General features: G+C 33.8%; 1 protein-coding gene and 1 long non-coding RNA gene across 8 annotated transcripts in view; one reads left to right on the forward strand and one right to left on the reverse strand.

Moving 5' to 3' along the window:
* Positions 1-23,949, reverse strand: part of LOC117601383 (uncharacterized) — a 54,576-nt gene that overhangs the window by 23,560 nt on the left and 7,067 nt on the right. For 2 of the 7 annotated variants that reach the window (XM_076688615.1, XM_076688616.1), the window contains 14 exons: positions 19,256-19,384; positions 18,230-18,335; positions 14,650-14,745; positions 10,519-10,743; positions 10,284-10,444; positions 9,979-10,190; positions 9,494-9,698; positions 7,232-7,421; positions 6,869-7,004; positions 6,419-6,749; positions 6,145-6,348; positions 3,639-3,880; positions 3,494-3,545; positions 1,912-2,139 (listed from right to left, as the gene is read on the reverse strand). In XM_076688615.1, the coding sequence (XP_076544730.1) occupies positions 1,912-2,139; positions 3,494-3,545; positions 3,639-3,880; positions 6,145-6,348; positions 6,419-6,749; positions 6,869-7,004; positions 7,232-7,421; positions 9,494-9,698; positions 9,979-10,190; positions 10,284-10,444; positions 10,519-10,743; positions 14,650-14,745; positions 18,230-18,335; positions 19,256-19,384 (2,517 nt within the window). The other 5 variants (XM_076688619.1, XM_076688617.1, XM_076688618.1 and 2 more) reach the window with 5 other exon arrangements.
* LOC117601388 (uncharacterized) lies at positions 4,830-10,674 on the forward strand. The gene is made up of 4 exons (XR_004580680.2): positions 4,830-4,960; positions 5,047-9,841; positions 9,910-10,138; positions 10,532-10,674. It is a non-coding gene; the product is annotated as an uncharacterized LOC117601388 (long non-coding RNA).

Here is a 23,949-nt window from a genome sequence, read left to right on the forward strand (position 1 = left end):
GATCATTCTAACGTTCAAACGTTTTAGTTTAAATGAAAATCATGAAAAAAATATGAATGACAACGACAGCTGCTCCGTGCGTCCGCAAAATTAGGCCACACATATTGGCCAATCATGCAACGCCAAAAAATTGCAGCGGAACCTTGCTGAAACAAATTAGTAGGAAGTGTCGTAGTAACAGAAGGCAATTAATGGGTCATTAAATGAAGACACAGAGCTGGCAAATATAGTACAGTAGATATGAGATGTAATTGATAGCCAAAAAAAAGAAATTAAATGGTTCATTATGTTTTAATTCAAATAAAAGCAAGCTGATAAGTTTGAAGAGATCCGCATCAGCCCTCCAGAACCTGTGAATGAAAGTAAACGATGATAAAGTAAAAGAAGTAATTGTTCTAGTGCCCACAATTTTTTCTTTTTTTTTCTTTTCTATAAAATTAAGAATTTTCACACGTGTGAATCGTGTCCAGAAACAATGCCGTACTACACTTCTAAAATTCACAAAATTTCTAATTTACAAAGTGTATTTAAGAAACATTGTATAAATGTTATTGCTTTCAAAATAATAATAATAATTATAAGTAATGTTTTAATTTACTACATCACGAATTTGTGTTGTGTAATATATACATAGACAGGTAAAGTCGTAATAGAGCTGAGCACAGAATGCTATTTTTTGGAAGAAAGCTGAAATTATAAATATAATGTACTTATGAGAGTTTTGTTACAAGAAGGACTTGAAAATTAATTAACAAGCTTTTGCGTTGTTATACACTGATCACATTTAAGAATATAAAGATTAAAAATAATATAACATATTAAAGATTCTTTTTCTGTACAGCTTTAATTTTGTAGTCTGTTTAATAACAAAATAAATTTATTTAAATAACAATGAGCAAACAAAATAGCATGATATAAAAATCATAATAAAATTTATCTCTCTTCTATGGAAAGATTTTTGTCATGTTTTGTTATATTTAAAAATTTGACGTAAGTCTAAATGATCACTACACGTTGAATTATTATTTTTACAAAAACAAACACATCTTTAGTTAGTTAAAATATTAAACTAACTACTTTAATCACTACTGGATAAATTAATATTTCTTGCATCAAAATACAATTTTAATTTATGAATAATTAAAACACTGACTCATTCGTTTAAATAACAAAATCTAATCATCGAAATACAAGGAAAAATAGTTAAATAAAAATTGGAGATAGTTCAGATACGAAGATAATTGCTATATTTGCTTGCACGTCGTGATGAACACTCGTGATCGAATCGGGCCTCTCTAGGGAAAATGATGATTCCCACCTTCCCCTCAGGCGTCCCTGAGGAGAATGATAGTGTAGGGAAGGCCACCGCTTGCATATAAACGTTTATACGGAAAAATTTGAATTAATATTTATCTTGTTATTCATTCTTGGCAATTATATACTAAATGTTATAATATTTAATAACTGAAAATTATATTATTTTATTTCTAAATGACTTTTAGTTTATTTTGAAAATTTCTGCATTCCTTTTATCGCCATTTTGCTTAGGAAAGCCTGATCTGATCAAGAGTATACTATAACTACGAACACGATATCACTAAAAATAAAGGTAAAAATAACGAAATTTGAAGTAGAAAATAAAAAATATTCAGCACTAGTGACTTAAACTTTATCGACGAATGGTTAATATAAAGTTGCTGTCCTAAGACCAAGCGTGATTATCGCATTAAATAGATCATGCTGCCATTGCTGATTCTTTAAGATATCGTAAATGATGATATCCGATCAAAATTGCGCTTTTTAATTAGGTTTGTTTTTTTTTTTAATTATTTCTATTTGCAGCTTAGCCGAAGCACGGCCCCTCAACCCACCATGTTTTTTTTATTCGTTATAATTGCTGAAATTACTTACCGGAAACTATTCTGTTGGCATCTGCGATCACCCTCTGTCGTTTCTTGTCCTCGTCGTCTATTTCGTCGCGTGACTTTTTGCTCATCGTATCGGATACGTGACATTTGTGCTCGAGAAAATCGGCCATTACATCCCCTAGCTCTTTCTCGTCGCTTGCGTATTTATCTTTGATGGGGGTCGAGGTTCCGTTGAATACAGTGCCGTTTGTGATTGTGACATGCTGTTTCGCTGTCGGGTGCAACAAAAAAAGAAACACGTGGTTTAAACAGCGTGACTGAATAGGCACATGTACGTATTTTGGTTGAAGCACGCGAACAGAATATTAACCCTTTGCTATACAATATGGAATTGCACGCAAAACGATGATTAAATACTATACATGTCTATTTCCCATAACGAAAAAAATCGAAGAGTTTATTATGATGAATATTAATTAAGAAGTTGCAGTTTGCGCTATTTTGTGCAAAATATAGTATAAAATAAAAATACGTAAAAAACGGAATTGTTATTTATAGGAGCAGGTATCTTTCGTTCGTTTAGTCATTTAGGATTTAAACACAATGCCCCGTAAATTGAATACCCAATTTGTAATTGCTTCAGTTTCAAAAACAAGATCATAAATTCCACAAAGCTAAGACACTTTTCGATTTGTTTTGATGTGGAAAATCCGTATATCTTTTATGCTATATGATCTTTTTAAAATACCCTGTTGAATTATAAAATTATTTCAAATGAAACATTATAAATACAAATATGTACAGTATCGAGCATAGTAGGCTTCCCTAAGGAAAATGGTGTTATAGGGAAGAAAAAGGCCCTTATATACATATGGGGCCTCCTCCCCTACATTGTCATTATCACTGTCAACAAAAACGTCTAAAGAGAAAAGCGGAAGTCTAGGGAATGGAAGGTTGATAGCGAGGACCAGAAACCTCGGAACCCTCGACTTCCAAAAACCGAGAACCCGAGGAAACCTTTGGGGAAAGTGAAGTACCCGGAAATCCGAGAAGCTTACAAAGGGAGGGAAACGTATCACCATTTTTCCTGAGAAAACGAATGATCAGTATAAGAAAACGAATGTACAGTATAAGAAAATTCAGTCCCAGAGAAGCTCTGTATGACATAAAACAATTTTATTTTAATACATTCTGAAATCTGAAAATTCATGAAAGCCCACAGGGAAGTTTAAGAACCTTGAAATTCGAGAAAGTATTCAGTATGCTCGTTACTGTACAATGAACCTTCTGTATCAGTACAATGAATAATGTTTATACGGAATTTTATTGAATCATTTCGGATGAAATGTATGAATGTGCAATTAAAATTATACTACGCACACAGATGTTTAAATATACAGCGATGATATTAATGTGCTTTCCAAGAAGTGTGAGGTGAAACCTCTGATTTCATCTATTTTTCTTAGCAATGACACGAACTAAAGCCGGCGTGTTATTCACAGTAACAATGCTAGTAATGATGTCATATATCCTTTCTAGTGTCGTAATCGGTCAAATGTATACTCTTTATTATATTGAATATTTAATTTTCAAAAATAAGGTGAATAAAATTTTGAAATACATACGTGTATCTCGCTTAGAGCCACTAATATTGAGGTCCTCGATTGATCCAGATTCCTGAAAGAATAACAATTTTTTGTTTTTTAATTAGGCAATTTTTATACAGTGAATATTAAAGAAATGTTATTTTTCAATATTAAAGGTACAAACCTTAGTTTTATTAAATTCGTCATAATCAGGATCCATTTTCGGATCCATCGTCGCGTCACGGCGAAGAGAAGTATCCCTTGAAGGACCTAATTCTTCTTTCAATGAATCAAATCCTGGTTGATCTAATCGAACTCTGGCTACTGCTTTTTCTACATCATCCGTTACCAGTTCCACGTTAAATATGCATTTCTTTACAATGTCCTCCCGACCAATTTTATTCAACGCCTTCTCCAAAGTATTCCCTATACACACGCGCATAAATATTTTATTTTAATAAAACTTCTTCAAATTTCGTACAAGTATATAATTAATTTCAGTTTCGCTCTTTTAATTTATTAAGTTAAAATTATGGATGAGCTGTCGTGTGTTAAAACACTATTACTAATTTGTCATACTTTCTAAATATATTATTGAGCAATTAAATGAATAATAATAATCATTGCATAATATATAAAAACCAAAATAATGATTATGCAACTTAAAAAGCTATTTCATCTAAATCAAATATAATGACAAAAAGAAAAATTGTCACTTCGTCGGCAAAATATTTTCGTCGCAATAACTGCAAAATAACTCTGATGCAACGATTCGTTTATAAATTTCAGTGTTTTTTATTTAATCCTCACCTATATAACAAACTCCTTTTTGCACATAAATAATTTTGAATTTCCAAATCATTAAAAGTCAATGCATTCAAAGTGCATCCTCAATAATTCAATCTCTTATTAAATTTTTCCAAAGAATTATTTAATTGCAAAACGAATTTACTGTTTACATTTATGTCATTCTATGGAATCATCGAGGACGTATTTTTCATTGATAACGATCGTCCTTCAAACTCTACACACCTGAGCTCATCGAAATCTGACATCTCTGACAAGAGGATCTCCTGAACAGTAGTGACAATTCGCTGACGTACGTGTTCGTCTCTTCGTTCTGATATTCTTGATACAAAGATATGTACATCTTTATGCCCCGTCAAGAATAAAACAATAAATAAATGAACGAGACACCTCGTTGGATAAAAAGGAATCGAAAAACAGCCGAAAATTGTACAATCACTTTCACTATATTCTTGTCAATCTAGAGAGCACTTCTGTTTGTTTGGACCGATTGCAGAACAGTAAACGATGTGCTACGTGCATTTCTTGCGGTGTGTCAGTGTCATTAGTATTGGCAGAAAAAAGGAGGGGGAAAGGAGTCCATAGGTTTATGTCAGGCATAATAATGCAGGATGAGATCACCGACTACGTTGCTCTTCAGATTCCACGCTTCTTAGTCAAACGTTCTTGTCTGATTAATTGGCCTTGCCATGGAAACAGGTTCTTTTTTAATTTCGCTAACCGCTTACTAGACCTAAACACCTGTTATCTAAGCGTCTGCCTCGAAACGTAATTTATTTTTCCAGCGGCTTATGCTAATTTCAAGATGAGACGAAGATTATGCGTCGCGCGCGAAATAAATAAAAGTCATTGATAAATTGACTCGTAAAAATGGAGAACGAGGGAACAACAAAATACAATGTTGATAATGTAATCAGAGATCTATATATAGCTACGACAATGGAAGAGAAACGAGTTAAGCTGCAAATTACTGTAATTGGAAGAATTCGCTCGTATCTCGAAAATGTATCTTTGAAGATAGATAAGGATGATAATAGTTGTTCTACTATCCGATGGTCAATCTTAGATCTGACGCATTCAAGGCATGGGAACTAATTTCTTAGTTACAATTACGTTCATTTTTCAACCTACATTTACTAATAATATTTTTCTTCGTTTAGTGTGTTAATCACGTTGAGTTTATCATGCGGATGTATAATAATTGTTTGAAGGATAAGAGAATTTTTGAAATATTTCAAGTGGAAGAATTTAGTTGCTTCGATGCAATAACAATTAATGTATTGCTATCGTGTAAATAACGTGACTGATGATTCCATTTCTTGACTTGCGTCATAGAAGATATCTGAAATGTTAACTCACGGGAATTGGCATTTCGTTGCTAAAATTGGCTATCAAACTTTGATTGCTTATTGGGGAGATTTCGTAATTATCCAAAAATGTGGATAAAAGATAAGCAAACTGTGAATAATACAAACACTATTTCTAAGGTGTCGAGAATGTAACATAAATCAGTCCAGAATCTAACTTAACTTTGGACTAAAATAATTTGGGTAATCCGAAATCTAATTCTGAGCGGTCTATCGGCTAATTCTGAGTAGTATAAAGTCTAACTCTGAGTAGTCCAAGACCTAATTCTGTGGAGTTCAAAATTTAACTCTGAGCTAATGCAAAATCTAACTCTGAATATTGCAAAATTTAATTCTAAATCAGTGCAAAACCTAATTCTGAGGAGTTCCAAATTTAACTCCAAACCAATGCAAAACGTAATTTTGGATATTGCAAAATTTAATTCTGAATTAGTGCAAAAACTAATTCTGAGAAGTTCAAAACCCAATTCTAAACAACCCAGCACCCAATATAATATATCTGCATCTAACACCTACCTGTAGCTTTGTTTCCATTGCTCTGCCATATCTTAAGCATGGCTGCAGCTTGCTGAGCTGGTTTATTAGAATATTCTTGTTTAATCGTGGATACTTCGTTCGGTGGGATATTTAATTCTTCCGCGAGTTTCTCCCAGTCTTTGTCCAACAAATTCGCGATATCAGTCAACCGTATAGTCGCTCTATGAATTGCATCCGGACGACCTGAAGTAATAATTCAAAATTTACATAATTCCTCTACGTTGTTTCATAATTCGTTCTTCGATTCACGTACTTATGCCACCGTCACGTAAGAAGCTGTAATTCTTTGAAAGTTCGAGCAAATCCACCTCAGAAGCCGCAGCTTCCGGAGATATCTTTTCTGGCAACAAAATATGCAACGTGCATATAGGTGTCTGCGGTAGTTCGCCTTTGGGAACCTTCGGCTCGCTCATGAACATAATGCGACCCATAGTGTCGGCCGCATCGGGATCCTTTATCCTCGCCGTGAATGGAACTCTATTCTCTTTGAAAGCTCTGAACGGTAATTGTAACTGTTCGCCGCTCTTCAATACTGGCACTAGGTTACCCGAAAATTCCATGTACTGTGTCTTGCCTTCCAGGACCTTAAATAATTCCAAACGCAACACAGACATTAATAAAAAAATAATTATCTCTTCAGCAAAGCATGACAAATCTGGCATATCCTTGGTCTCTCATCTGATAACTCTGTTAGGTGTCTTACCTCGACATCTCGACTTTTCGCAACTTCCGTGAAGTGTTCCTGGTTTTCTAAAGTCTTATCCTCCTTGTCGTCGGTCATACAGAAGACGCGTAGCCTTGCTTCCAGAGGATCTATTCGTTTTGCAAATACTACGAACCTGCCAGGAAAATTAATCAGGCGATTTAGAACTCGGTGCAAGAAGTGATTCTCCCGGTACGTAAACCAAAAGAGATACCGACCACCACTTGAGAGTCGTTTTCTTTTCACAAATGAACGCTATTGTAACTAGAACATATATCCTAGTTTGGGTGCGTTTATGTGAAAAGAAAACGATAGTCAAGTAGCAGCTGACATCTCCTTTGGTTAGGATACTAGGAAACGTACTTAGCCATGAAGGGTACATGTGTCGCGTGTGTGTACAATTCTGTTGCCATTTTCGTGGCCTCGGAGATATTCCGGCAATCCATCAACCAAAAGCGAGCCGACACAGTGGTGGTGAAGGAGACGCAATCCTTAACGAACGTCAGCGGCGTTGAACCTGTGACATCCTCCCAGACTGCCCGAGACTGACCCCCTGAACGACATACATACCAAGTCCAATAACATTATTAAAATATGTCCGTGCTGCGTATGGAGAATCGGCAGAAGTGAACTGTGTGGGATATTATTCCAATGCGACCGAGATTAATTACAATTCGACACTTTAAGCCCACCATTCTTAAATACCCCTTGATTATGAAGAAATAACAAAATTTATAATATAACACAAAGAATAATTAAAAAAGAATACAAGCTTATAAAAAGCTTTAAATACAATCAAAGGGTTCAGAAATATGTTACAATTGTATTACACTGGTAAAAATTATCCTTGACTCACTTCTTCTATCTTATCATTGACCTTGTTTAAATTTTCATTTTTTTTTATTATAGTTGATAATGTTGAATTGTTCCATTTATGTCAGGCTCAAAGTATCAATTAGATTGATGGACACAATGAGATTTATTGTTTCAAGCGAACTGACCAAAAAGAATAGAAAAATAAAATTGAACTATTGCTTTGATTTCTTCTTCGTTATGATAAATTGATTATTATATTTGTACTTAATATCGGTCACCACAGGTGCGTAGATGTCAAGTGCTGTATCGTGTGTGTGAGTAATGTAAAAGAAAATAAACGCTGATCGAATGATAATGCTTGCCAAAAGGAAATGAAAAGCGTCATTCATCAAAAAATTCGCGCAGAAAGCGAACGCGCTCGTGATTATGCGTAGAATGATAAGTAAGCGTTAAAGAAACAGAATAGGTGTGAAATAAATGTAATTAAAACGCGGCGCAATGCATGTCGAAAACATATCTTCCTGTTTTTGGTCGTATCGAATATTTTAAATTTCAATAACATATTCCACACTTCGGTATCAATAACAAGATCTTCCTCGGAAAAAAGAAAAATCGATATTTTACGCTGAAAATATTTTTGTTGAAAAAAGAAAGAAGAATAGTAGAAAAGGAAACAGCGTGGCTGTAACAAACAATACCATTGAAAAATATAACAATGTCAGTCTTTGTATCGGTAACGTGTCGTATGATATACATCATGTAACAATCTAAAAATACATATATTTCGGGAACACAATTTGATAGAAATTTGTAAAATTACAAGCCTAATTTATCGAAGCGGTTACCAGTCAAACGAATGTGCTGAAACAAAAACTTTGAAGTTAACGCTTACAATGAGCTAGGTAGTAAAATTTTATCTACGTTAATTAATAATCCATACCTAAATGACTCAATCCTAACAATATGCAAGCATTAACAATGAATCACAACAAGATATGTATACAACAATAGTACTCAACGAAATGTTTCTATGAAACATGCAGCTACCATCTCCCTTTTAAATCTCTATCCGAAGGTCTCCGGGACGTTCACCAAGGTATCACCTTCTTATGCCTCGGAATATCTTTGGAAACATCAATAATACTAAACTTACAAAACAAATGCTATTCGTCTCCTCTAACCAGCGCTGGGTATAACATAATAGTATTTCAAACAAAAACTTTTCAATGAAAGTGAAATAAAACAAATCTTCAAATACTACTTGAAATCTACCCAGCTCTGCTTCTAACATTGAAACATTACTTCTGGCAGTGCGTACAAATTATAATTGTATGTGAACTATAATAATGCAAGTGGGTTCTGACGCGACACAAACTCGTATACAGGGTATCTAAACAGAAATATATGTATATCATGAAAATTGTCAACTTGAAAGTTTTCTACTATTTTGTAATCTGGAGCTTGCCATGTGTGTCTGATGAATTGTCACAGATTGCAAAATCGTACTAGACCTTTGATTTCCTTTAGCATATAAAAGTTCCTATTTTCATGATATGCATTTCTTTTAGACGCATCGTACACTCAACGTAGTCCCGACGACCTGAGAACAGACGAAGATGCCTACCGCCCCGCGCCATGCCTACTAAACTACAAATTGATTTTCGAATGCGTAAGAAGTCTGATAAGAGCGTATGTATATAAATACACCAAAGGTGTGTTTGCGGCGTAACAATTTCAGCGCTTATCGGTAAGAGATTCTCCAGTAAGACGGTACGCTGCTCTACAATATTACGTGCAAGCATATATTACCAGTTATGCTGCACAGGAGTCTCAACGTTGGTGCATCTCCTGAATATTGATTGATCATTCCTTTGTTGGCTGCTTGCGGCACAGGTATGGTTAAAGTTATTGGCTTATGGAACTTTCTTCGCCTTGGTTCAACTGTTACAATTGGTGACACTGCAACTCGGTTACCAAGCAGTTTGGCTACGAGATCCGCCGGTATTGGATGTGCCTAAACATACAAATGATTTTCTTCTGAATTAAACAAGGTGTTAAAGAAGAAAGAATTAATCCCTGGGGTGTATCTCAAGAAAAACATTAGTCGATCAAGAAATGAATCGCCTATTCGACAAATTGATTAACTCCAAAAAAGAGGTAAAGAAATTAATAAAATTTAAAAATTTAAGTATCAACCCAGTATTATGGCAGTGAAATTTTAACAGATTCAAAAAGTGGAATTGATTACTTTGGCCTGGGAATGGCTCAGATATGAAAGGATGAGGTGTATGTACCTGCAGACCAACTCTGATCTTTTTAGTAAGAGCTGCTGGTGGAAAGACAGCCTGGACTTGTGGAACAGCAGATGAAGAGACTGTGCCACCCTCTGGACCAACTGCATGGACCTCTTGTCTAATACGAGACACTACCGCGAAATAATGTGGGAAGTCTGCAGTGAGTATCCTTACGATCCGAGAAGTTTGGAGATCCTCGAGCTGGCTTAATTCTAAAAACACATTTGCATACACTCGGAAAATTAACGTATCCAAATAATTCGCAATTACCGCATGTACCCAGAGTTACAAAAATGAAGTTATACCTTCTCCTTCAAAGCTCTCGTTAAGCACATCTTGGACAGCCTCCTCGCTGGCTTCCAGGGTGTGTTCGCGCCAAGTTTCTCCATTATCCGATCGAAGTATAACTATCTCTCGTTCTTTTCCTCGCAGTGAAGCAAAGTGTGGTACTTCTATGATGACAGGGCTAAAAGATGAAAATGATTATATTATTAATTCCTCTGTTGCCATAAATAGAGTCCAGTGTACAGTGTTACTTACCCCAAGAATTTAGCACCCACAGGTCCAAGTTCGAGAATACGGCTGGCCAGAGCTTCGCCTTCCATCAAAGGGGGTGGATTTGTCAATTTATCCCTCCTTAAATATCTGCACGTAACACGCATCGGCATCGCGGCTTTCCTAGGAGGAACGATTACACGAACACCGCTGTGTCTGCAGCCACGCATTGCACCACCTCGTGCATCCACCAGAAAGGAAACCAGGAAGCTGTCGTTTACATAATAACATTAATTATAGTCACAGTTTGGAGTCTGATCGTTTGGGAGCGTTATAATATGTTGACAGACTTGAACATAACAGCGTTCATTGCATGGACAGGGGGCTAATTATTCGGACACGTACTCATAGGTAGTTGTTCAGCTCTATTACACTCTCGCTCAAAAGTCATAGGACATTTACTCGTTTAGGTAATCTTTAATACTGACAATATGGAGAACAAAAAAATTTATTAATGATTTTGATAGGATTTATCCACCAGCCACAAATCTACTACCATCTTATAATTAACAGTAACTAAAAATTAAAAGGTGCAATCTTTCTTTTCAATTTCCCCTTAATTAAAGTACATCTAAGCTTCATTATTTCAACTGAGTTATGTGTGAATTTGTAATAATCAACAAAGATTATAAATTAGAGTTTCTTTAACAATTGATACTGTCGAAAAGCTTATTTAAGCTTTCGGTAAATAAAGTGTTAAGTAAATGATTAGATAGATCTGTAATTTTAAAATAAACAAAATCTTTTTTAATGTTTTCACAATTGCAATATTTTTTTATAAAATTTTAACAGATATCCTATAACTTCTCAGCACGAGTGTACGAATATTGTGCGAACATTTGGCCCTTCAGGAAATAATCATGCTATTTGCTTAAATTAAACCAATTATAATTAAAAAAAATAAATATCTTCGCTATATAATATTTACATTCTAATTTAGGTTCTCAAAAAATTTTTACAGCCTTAAAACTTTTTCAATCCTATATACATTGTATAGGAATAGACAATACTAATTCATGGGGTTCTCGTAAAACCTGTACAATTTTTATTTAATCCATTATTAATTGAAATATACTGAAAGGCTGTTTCAAAAAGGTAATGGAGTTATTTCATATGTATCAAAAGCACGGCAAGCCGAGAAGCAATTTTCATAGTCAATTTTTACTAAAAGCGTAAAGTTAGAAATCAGAGGAATTATTCGGAATTTTGTGTAAAATTTTACTGAACAATTTCATGTACATCGATTCTGAATTGTTAAAGAAATTATTATGCTTTGCATTAGATTCAACGCTGTGTATGAAGATAACTGTAAAAAAAACATCAAACAAAATAAATTAATTAAAGTGCAAAGATAAGTCACATGAAAAATGGAGCAAATTAAATCTTAATCCGAGTGTCTATGATTGAAAGAGTACGGTTTGTGAGCTTCATTTCGTGTCTGGGGGTTTGCTGCACAGATATTTTACGGCCGCAAGCGAAAAATCTAATTAACATTGAGCACTATAAGTAATAAAAAAAAATCCATTAAAATCAGCTGAAACTTGCTTAATCCTTTCCTATTATTAACTGATGACAGTGCTGGTGGGTGAAGTTCCTTAATGAACCTGAGAATTATTCACAAACAAGAAGAGTGTGCACAATGAATATAAAAAACAATACTATGCAAACACAGAATATTTAAATCTTTTATTTGCATTTGTTTTACACCTTATCTAACTTTTGCTAATTAAAATTTGATTTCATTTTGCAAAGAGATAATAATTACCTTCTAAACGTCGGGATATTAACTGCACATTAAATTTTCTTGAATTTTTTTCTAATATTAATAATTAATTTAATTTAAACTTCTAATATTAAATTCGTGATGGATGTGGTAATCGAGCAGAATAGTTAAATTTAACTATCTTCCTTGATTAATGGATGAATAATTAACTATAAAATTCTGGTTAATTGATTTTCTGTTAATAAGCTTCCGGTCGCTAAAACATTAACTGACAATCGTGAGAAATATTCTTATGTAGTTTTCATGGTATTTTTTTCTTCGATGCATTACGGAGTCTAAAAATAATACACTGCAAATAAATTCTACGAAGATTACTCAAAGAAGATGATGCAAGGATACTCTTTAATGGACACTCTGTTTTCGGAATACATTATAGGTTTCAGCTCTGATGAAATACGACGTTTGATAAATATTAAATGGTACATTCGTGGGGATTGAAGTTTCAAGGAATAATTTATAGTGCGTGTTCTTGGAAAGCAAGTTTGAAATGATGTAAAATTTTATTAGAACAGATATAGCTAAGTCTGAGCTAATATCTAAAAAGGGATTCAAATACTTATTGGATGATCAATACTAAAATTAATTTAATAATATTTTTGAATGTGTATTAATGCAATTTCTTCCTCCATAAATCACCTGACTGTGCAAAGGAATGACACACTGAACACAATTATAATCGAAATAATAATTAATTATGAGCTTTGATTATCATATATTCATTGTGCACTACATTCCATTGAAGGATGTCGAACGTCAGCGACTACGGGCAGTGTGTGCAACTATTTATAAAGAAAACAAAAATATACGAAGAAAATAATTGAAAATTGAAGCGCGGTACGGCAAGTAGCAGAAGCTAAGATTTCAAGAGAAGATCACTTACTTTCTCCACTGTGGAATTCTGCGAGTAGCGCAAATAAAATAACAGAGAGGATCGGGAACAAAATAAAAAAACGCGTTAGTATCCATTCGTTCATAATAATGGTGATGAGAGATGACGACATAAATGGTGTCGAGATTTAAATACTAACGCAACTTTTACAGATTTTCGAATACTTCTGACACTTTTTAATCAGCACGTATACGCGTTGTTTCTTTTTTCTTTCATTCCCGTGATCGATAATCCTTTTTTCATTGAATCTTTCGAAAACCCGCAATCATCACACGCAAGCCACTTGTCTATTGTACAAAACTACATAAAACAGGGAGTAACAATAATAATTATGTATTATAGTAGAGACGTAACGAGGCCACATCACTCACACTCTGCGGAAAAAAGACATACATTAGGGCAGCAACGTAAAAACTGTCCCGAAATCTGTGCTGTTTTATTTTAACCCTTTCAATGGTTATTTATTACATCTCATTACTTCAGTTTTGTAAATATAATAAAATTTTCGATCGCAAGTGTACAATGTACCACTATCGACACGAAAGGGTTAAAGAAATTCTTTTAAAGCAATAATTATTCACCTTGCAGAAAAAATATGTTAATTAATAATATATAATGTACAGATTTCGGTACTTATGCAAAACATAGCTCAAACTTTTAACGGGGGAACAACTGTACGAGCAGCAGCCACTAAGGGAAAATTCTATTTAAAATTATTTAAACTATTTAAAGGACGAACGATTCTTTCTCCATACTTACAAGAACACTTGTAACTTTTAAATTGTTATTTCAGTTCAGCGTTATCTAATTTACATTTCCCTAATGCTATGCTTTATTTAAACATTTAATTTCTTTGTTAATTTTCCCACTTTTTCGATATTTTACTTAAAATTATATTAACTTCAAACCATGTGATATTAACGACGTACTAATGAATATTTTTAAAATAATATTTCTACCTTTTACATAAATACAGTGTGCTTTTTTTAGTTTATACAGAAAGTGACTAAATATATTAGGTTGTTGTATATCAAAGGACGAATTTCGAAATATAGAACGTCTGATATCATTTGATGACATAAAAAAATCGAAAAACAACATTTATTCTATGTCAATTCAAAATTTAAAGTTTGATGAAACTATTGATACACCTTTGCATAGGTTTGGGTCATCACTGACCTAGTCACCATCATTCAAAGACTAATGTATATACATTTCAACAAATTCTATCTGGTTCGTTTCAAAATAAAAATTTAAAATATTTATCAAAAATTTATGTACTAACTGCCATCAAACCTTAACTTTCAAATTAATACACTATAAGTGCCATTTAACAATATCTTGATGCCATCAAATCATGTTAGATTTTCTATGTTTCAAAATTGGCTATTTGATAAGCAACAACTTAATAGAAAGGGAAAATAATAAAAAGGGCATGGTGTACCTGTCCCTCCACATTCCTTGTCCTTTCGACATGGTACCAAGAGCTGCCAGCGATGTGTTTAAGGACTCTAGGGACGGTCTGATCTCCGAACAAAATCTAGTATGATTATGGATAATAATTTCGTTTCATGCGCATGCTTTTTGTATTTTTCTTTGTTCTCGTGCATTTCGCACTGCTCACAGCTTCTTTATCACGGGAGTTTTGTGCGCTCGGAAAAAGAAAAACCATTCTACATTTTCAGATAAAGGTGCGTGCAAAACACGTGTGCTCTTGTATATGGTTAAAGATATACAAAGGGGAAAACATTCGAATGTTCAAACCGAAGGTCTACACGATGAAAAGGTAACTTGTGATGAACAAATAAGTTTTCTGTTCTACTAAGCGCGAAGAGAGACTCCATTATATATGGAAGACAAGAAAGCTATTGTTTTGTATGCTCTATGATCATTTTACCTTGTCTATGGAAATTCTTACGCTTGATTAATTACTTATTAATTAATGTTATAACTTACATTACTATACATGTGAATTTTTATGTTAATATTTGATCTAGTAATCTAATGCTTCAATCTGCTATTTTGAATTCAGAATTTTCTTTCATTCGTTGTTTTAATCAGTCGAATAAATTACATTTCTAGTACCGGTCACTGGTGACCCTCGTAGCACTTAATGTTCTAACCCATTAACCGAGAAAAACGAATTAATACGTCACTTGAGAGTGCATTCCTCATAATTATTGTATACAGTGTATTAACGTAGTAATATAGCACTTAGATAATTAGATTTCCAAAGAAAGTGTATCGATTATTTACTGATCTATAAATAATCTTTTATCATCAGAGCCGTGTTTAAAGCTACTATAAGCAAACACGGCTCTAGTTGTTAAATATAGAAAAGAATTTAAAATTGCAAAAGTCAAAAATTCCATGAAATGTGCAAATAATTAATAATAATTTAAAAATTATTAATTTCTCAGCATTGTAAACTGATACTTTCAAAAATTCTATCAATACAAAAAGGAACCTAAAAATTGCAAGAATCATAACCATCGATGTGTTATAAAAGAAAATTTTGTTTCAGAGTTTTAATTTTCTTCGCGCTTAGAAGATCATTAGAGTATTTATCCATCTAGCATCACAACTCACAGTTTCGCAATTCATCTGCTCCACCCAAGTATTAGTAGGGAACGGTTTGGTCCAATCAGATAACACCGTCAAAGAATCGTTCATCCCAAAGATATTTCAAGAACAACATGCTTATTACTAGATAATCTAGTTTTTCTACGAGCAAGACAGGATGTAAACGGGGGCACCAAGCGATTGCCTCTTGTTTAGCTGGTTGGCTGATTACATAAACGTTTAAACTGAACATTCTTAAATAGAATTAAAAGAAAGTAATGTAGTAGGTCGAAATAGCTTGCTGTGAGAGACATGATGTGTATACAGAAGATTGATTAGAAAGAAAAACAAAAAAACACGGATTTACTGATCTGATTCACGTTGGCTCCATTTAAAATGTTCCACGACAGTTACGCTGTTGTGTGTTCATTATGCACGCGATTATGTAACAGTAAATTATGTCAATTATTGCGTATAATGTCCCATAACAACCTTAACATCTCCTGCTAAAGGCAACAGCTCTTACGGTATTCAACGTAACAGCTACACTGTCTTCTTATTAAATACTTTATTATTTTTCATATCGTTTATGATTTATTATATATTTCTTTGCGTTATTTAACCCCTTCGCTACGTCGCCTTTGCCGGTAACTGTACTCAGGGACGGCTTTACCGCGTTTGTCACCCTGGGCCAGATCCTTCCCTATTGCTCAATAATTCAAGATGGTGCATTTTTTATGCGTTTTGTAAATTAGATTTCGGTGGTAACCCAATCTCACCCTCCCCCAAAGTAGATACTGACTGTACTCATTAATATCAAAGTATTAAAATATAAATAAAATTATTCTCTTAGTGAAAATTTTATTTCTGATAAGAAATTTTTAGCTTGGGTTCGTGAATGAAAATTTCTATTCGATTGCAGATTTGTTATTTTGCAATGTAAATGCTTCAGATTAAATGGCTATAGTAGCGAAAGGGTTAGAGGGTTTGAAGCCAACTAAAATTTGAAAAATACAATAGATAGAAAATTGAAGCTGAATTTATACAGCTCTTGTGAATTCCCACGATCCTATATCACACTTTATTATTATATGTCAGCCAATAATCTAGAGGGTTAATTATAGCAGGAATCTTTCACCAACACACACCGTGTCACACTATAATACACAACATTATTGTTCCATGACAGAGACATTATTATTATTATTATTATTTTAATAGACTTCTATGTACTCTTATGTAATTTATAAATACATGAAAACGATTTATTATTAAAATATTCGCGCGTCTATTTAAAGAATCATAGCGAACTTTAATTAATATAGTTTTTATGTAAGAGTTCAAATTGAATGAAAAATTTATAATAATTGTATATAATAACGCGCTGTTTATTTTAAAGCGTACCGATAAATTTAATTTACATTTTGTAATTTTCAGTCCCTTGTTAAACTGTGCATAGTTTTCTTTACATTTCGTTTAAACGTTGCGCTTTGATTAATTATTAAGACAAACCATGCAAATTATAAACATCGTTTTCTATCATCTTTTTTGTCATCGTGGTAATTTCAGTTAGTGGAAATTTAAATTGACAAATAGAAATTTCAGTTTCTTAATTCACCGTGCAATATATTACGTGTCCTCTGCAAACAATGTTCAAAGAATAGTGCAGATCCGCAGTTTCTTTCAATCGTAAAGCGAATTTCAGAAATCCAACCAACGAAAGAGATAGAGATCAGAGAAATTTAGAAAATATGTACAAACATTTCTGTAAATTCTGCAGATTAGAACCAGATATAATATATTCTAATTTGCTGCAGACAATTTTATTTCAAATTTATTTTTATTTAATATAGTGTTTAACATGAACACTGATATTTTGAAAACTGTTGCAAATATGCATCAGTGGGGTAAGTTGTATAATATTTATAGAAATTATGAAATTGTTGTATAATACATTAATTAATATACCAAATTTTGCCCTGCATTTTATAATAAGATAATATTAGGTTACTGCATGTGGAATGGTAAAATTTGAAACATAGAAAATCTGATATGATTTGATAACATAAAATTATCAAGGATAATAAGTTGACTGGCACAATGAAACTGGTTTTCAAAATTTTAATTATCAAGAATAAGCATAGGTAATTTTCAGATTTCAAATTTCAAGCTTTCAATTAGCTACTTTACATTATTAGCATATCAGGCATTCACAGGATCGACTTTTGCCTATCTGTCACCCTGGGCGAGATCCTCCTATTTTTCAATTATTATTTCAAATTTAAATAATCATATCAGGCTTCCTATGTCTCGAAATTCACCATCTGATATTCAACAACCTAATATTATTCCCATTAGTATTACATAGCCATAGATCAGTAATACAACCTACCCTATCATTGTTTTAGATACCGTTAGATGAGTGATGTTTGTAGAATAGTAGAACACAAATGAATACATACCCGACATGTACAGGGTGCCTATTAATATCAACATTATCTGGTTTGAGATTGGCAGCATTTGTACGTTGATAATTTTCTTTTGTGATCATCTCGGTTATGGTTGGTGCTATAAATCATGTTTATTAACAAACACTTTATACTTCATATTAAAGATTCATCCTAAACATCTTCCATGTATCGTTTATATAAAATTGATAAAAATGTACAAGAAACAAATTGCTCGCAAATGGAAAATAAATTTCAATTAGAAGGAAATTATACTGCTTTCAGTACCTGTAAATCTTTCTTTTTACTACATAAGTATAAAGACTACCACAACGCATTCATGCAAACGACAACACTTATAGTATCTTTCATAACACAAGACTCATTAATTTACGGCCTTCCATCATCTCGAATGACCTTTTATTATACCTCGTTGAACCCGATTCTACAATCGCCACCGCACTAAGGACAAAAATACAGCACTCCACTTATAAGAAATTAAAGCTGGCCTTGAAATCTCTTCCGTATTTCCTTGAACACACATCTGATTCATTCTATGAAATCATGTGCTCTTTGCATCAGAAACTTCATCGTATTACTGAGAAATAGATAGATAAACAAATGGAAGATGTTTAGGATCAATCAAATTAATGCAATAATATGTACAAAATCAATTTTACTTTAGGCACTCAAATTTATATCATTGAATAATTGTAAGAAAAAATCAATTCCTTTCTAAATATAACAAAAACATTGAAAAAAACATAATAATGTGAACATTGATCCTATTTATCCCAGTAGAATGATCCTGAAGATCTATTTTTAAAACTATTAGTTTTGAAAGTAGTGCAAGTCCTATTTAAAAAGAAAGTAAAAGGAAAAAAAAGAAAAGAAAATGAAAGTATTCTTATGGAAGTAATAGGGTACTGTAGATCTAGACTAGGCTTTAGAAAATAAATGACGAAGATATTGATAAACAAATTAAATTATTTGAAGAAATATTGAAAGAACTTGCAAAATAAATATGTTAGAGAAACTTACCTCCGGAATGTCGATTGTCTCTCTCGTCGTCTGTCACGTTGACACGCATCGAATCATCCCCCATCGATTTCATATCGTCAACAGTCATGTATCGATATTGCTGTTGGTCGCTAAGCATCGGATCTTCACCTATGATCAATTTGAAAAGCAACTTATAATAGTGATCATTAAAAAGGGAGGAGTAGATAAGAACCAGGAGGAGAAATGTAAAAATCTAAAGTACTGTTTTGAGCTTGCATGAACAGTATGAAAACTTGGTGAAAAAATGATGCATCAACGTAAGTGAACGGGTATGAAAGGCTGCAAATAAAAAGAAAATCATTGCCATGAAACTGAATTTCAATCAAGCTGAAAAAAAGCTAGATAAAGTGTCGTATGGTTAAACATACACGAGTTTACGAAATTGTTTAATTGTAATCAAGCGAATTATTGATACCAGGAAAATCTTGGAATAAATTTTAACCTATCATTTCCTGTTTTCATGTAACAGATGATTATAAATGATCCATGATTGGAACATGTTTACGCGTATAATCATAACACTGAAATGTTACCTTTTTGTTATAATGAGTAACAGGTAACGTAAATAAAGAAATGAAATATTCGAAAAAACAAAAGTGTATAAAATGGAACGAACGCGTATAAACGGTATCGCATTTTTCACAAGACTGACATCAACTCCGTTATTCAATCACCTTATACAACTTTAAACATACCTTATCAGATATGCCAAGAATATAGAGCACAATTATCTAATAAATGGTCAGCCTACAAATTCACTGCCTACATACGTTGAGTAGCGCCGCTATAAAGTCAGAGCGATTCTTAACACACGCGAAACGTATCGTTTCGTTCACTATCTTAGAAACGTTACGAGTTATCATCTCCAGAAATAAGTTTCCACATGTAAAAAGATATTTTCATTTCATTCAAATTTCGTTTGTAATATCACACAAATATGTGAACGAGCATTGGCGTAAGTGGATAAAGGGTCAGGGTGGAGTTTCCTCATCAAAATATATTAATTTGAAAATTAATTAGGTGTATTAACAATGTAAAGTAGCAAATTGCAAGCTTGAAATTTGGAAATCTGAAAATTGTAAATTGAAAGCTTGAGGATTATAAAATTGTGAGTTTTAAAGCTAGAAAATTAGAAAATTACCAAATGAAAAATTGAAATTGGAAACTTGGAAATTACAAAATTGTAAACTGAAAGCTCGGGAATGACAAAATTGCGAATTTAAAGCTAGAAAATTTGGAAATTAACTAACATTGTATGATAAGTAAAGCTAGAGAATCTAGACCATCCTAATTACGCCAATGCACACGAGTTGCTCAACTAAAACCACCCTTATAACCAATCGGAAAATTCTATACGAGTTTCAGTAAACATAGTTTTACCAATAACAGCGAATGCTGCAGAATTTGTTACTAAAAACCTAAATATTCCACGAAAATCATGGTTGCATTCCTCGGCTAATGCTCATTTATTTCATTTAAATACCTATATCTATGACGTATGTATCTTATCTTATCTATACACTCTAAACATTAATAATCTTGAATAAGATTAAATATCCAGTTTTTTAAAATTGCAGCCTTTATGAATTTTCAATTTTAACCACCTAAGAAAAAATTGCTCGTCGTTGTATAATACTACGTGAATTAACGTGTTAATGAAAGTACCGCAGTTCCTTCCTTCACTCATATCTCTTCCGTTATCATTACGTCGTATCAAAAGCAGTTTGCAAATGATGTCACTCGTTATCTCGGGATCGCGACGAGGTTGGAATCAATAACGTCTAAAATTAATAGAAACATCGAGGAAGCTGACCAGCTAGGAGACGGTAGCACATGGAGAAACTGTAACGCGAAAATTCTAATTTTACCGGTTGTTCAAGGACACACCATCCCGAAAACGATTCCGAAACAGCCTCCTAAACTGCTTCTATCTACGAATAGTTGACCTCATAGGCAGTGACCTATATCTTGCCGAATACACGAGCGCCTGTGAAAACTAATCGTGTAATCACGCCTGATCTCGTTGAATGCAGTTAACCGCGAACGTCATACACCAGAATAGTGTTAATCATAATCAACGAGACACGGTTTATGTCACGTTTCAGCCGCGTTAAGGGAGCGTTCTATCGTGGATCAAAAGGTGCGAGAAACGTGAAAGAAACTGATGACTAAATTCCAAAGTTCCGCTATTCTTTTTAATCACCGACTTTTTTCTTTTATTCTGCTAATCACAAAAAATAAACAAAATAATGTTTCTTTAAAAAAAATTTACAATTGTTATTTACATATGGTTGAATGTACGCAATAAACACTGATGGAAAAAGTATTATAGTTTCCTTATTAAAAAATAGAGAACAAGATCTTGAAAATCGCAAACCAAGGTGAAACACCTCGTTAATCCATTTGAAGTATACGACGCATCCGGTGCGTCACTCATACCCAAGCTAGAACTTATTTACCCTTGGACGGCGGACCATAGAGAAAGCCCCAATTTTAATCTAATCTTTTTAATTTAGGCTAATATCTTTTATGTGTTTTGTAAGTTTGGGTCTCGATCGACCTAGACTTCCTGTACAAGGATTAACCACCGTGCACCATGTGGGTTAAATTGACCCAAAAAAGATAAAACTTGTTCTTGCAGTTTATAAAAATGAATAAAAACATCTGGTGCAACAATTTGTTTATTCCAAAGGAGGCCTATATTCTTATGCACAACGTTCAGAGTTTAATGAGGTTGTACATAATCCCACGTAACACTTTTTTAGATATGCAAAGTCAGTCTATATTTAGCACCCATTAAACAGATGATGACTATTAAATCAACTATAAATTCTTAAGAAATATCAACTCTGTCGTGAAAAACCAATGAAATGCCTGATTCTACAGCACACGTCACACATGATTATCAAAAATATCCTCACTCACTGCGAGAAAACTTCCCGAAACGGTGTCGATTCCCCGACGATCGTTCGACTTTTGTCACTTTTAATGAAAATGCAAAGAGCTGCTCGATTCGCGTCACGTCAAACGTGCATTTACAATTATAATAAAGGTTCGATCGTAAGGCGCGTCTACTCTGGCCGCGTTTATGAACAAACCTGGTAACCCATGAAAAGAACGCGAAAGCAGCAAATCATCCTTTTTCCCGTAGGTGATTTCAAACTGGCCGGCCTTGATCGTCGCCCCTCCAATCAAGTTATTCGCGATATCATCGTTCGCATCTTATGTCACCGATGCGTCCGTCTGATTGTTATGTCGCAAGCGTGTATCATAGTCACGTTCCTCGTGCTGGTCAATTAAAGCAACCGTAGACGTGTTCTGTCATTTATGGACTGACACCTTTTGACACGTTCCAATGAACCGTACCACGACTCCTAGAGCAAAAGATGATCCCGCTTCGATACGGCTCAAGTTTCCCGACGCGAATAGGCAATGCGCTTCCTACGCTGATATAGACACGTACCGGTATACCGGTTAACTCCGAACCGGAACTACGACAATTGTACGCGATACAATTTCATGGTCGCGGTTCGTTCGACGTGTCTTCGTTGCTTAGTAATCTAATTTTGCTTCGGCATTCGAAAATACGAATCGAGGTGGGTGCTGGAGTTGATTTGGCACGCGTTTCAACTGTTTATCGAAGTAGAATATATACGTATAGATTTGACACGTTTGCTAGCAGCAGTCGATAGGAAATTAGTCATAGATCACTTCTTTTGTTAGAAAATAATATATTTTCGGACTATGCAAATTGTTTGTACAGTATAGAGCAAAGTATGCTTTTCTAGGGAAAATGGTATTAGAGGGGAAGTAGGAATTTTCAAAATCTTCATTTTGACGATATTAAGATTTAAAGTGATTTCGAAAACAAATAACATAATTTTTAATACGTAAACGTTTATACGCAAGTGGTAGGAAGCCACAGGCCTCTATACATGGGGCCTCCACCCTTTCATCGGTCATTCTCCTCGGGAACGCCTAAGGTGGAAGTCTGGAAAGAGGGAGGTCTACGGTGACAGCTGAGGAAACCTGGGGGAAGTTTGGGAACCCAAAAATCCGGGGAAGTTTGGCAGGGGGAGGAGGAGGGGAGAAGCAGGACATTACCATTTTTCCTGGGGGAGCCTACTATGGTCAATACTGTACATTATACCATTTTTGGAATTATATGGATTCAGTCCTATTTTATTTTAAAGTATATTAAAAAATTACGATTTTAAATTACATATATTATATGCAACACTGGTAATCGTATCGTGAAAATCAATATGAATATTGATGATATTGATGCAAAATAAGTTGAATATCCGAAAATGAAATCCCTCCTTGATCGATGCTCTATCACGTACAGCTGAACAAATATTACTACTGATTTTATTGGTAATTAAATATTGAATTAGTGGATCTAAAGATCGATACACACAACAGTTTAAATCGATAACGGTATTTGAACTCTTAAATGGACCTTTGGACTTAATATTACGTATTAACAATAGTATTTAAATATTTAATTGGCTTATCAAGCGTTCGAGTAGAGCGCATATTTAGTCTTTCTTAACATGTTCAAGCCTGTAAAAACAATGTCGCGTGGCGGGTCTTCCATTATCGCTTTATAAGCTTCGATTATCACATTAAATGTACTACATATGATGAACACTGCACAGAAACATCTTCTA

This window comes from Osmia lignaria, chromosome 6 (assembly GCF_051020975.1).
Source record: "Osmia lignaria lignaria isolate PbOS001 chromosome 6, iyOsmLign1, whole genome shotgun sequence".
In the NCBI taxonomy this organism is placed as follows: domain Eukaryota; kingdom Metazoa; phylum Arthropoda; class Insecta; order Hymenoptera; family Megachilidae; genus Osmia; species Osmia lignaria.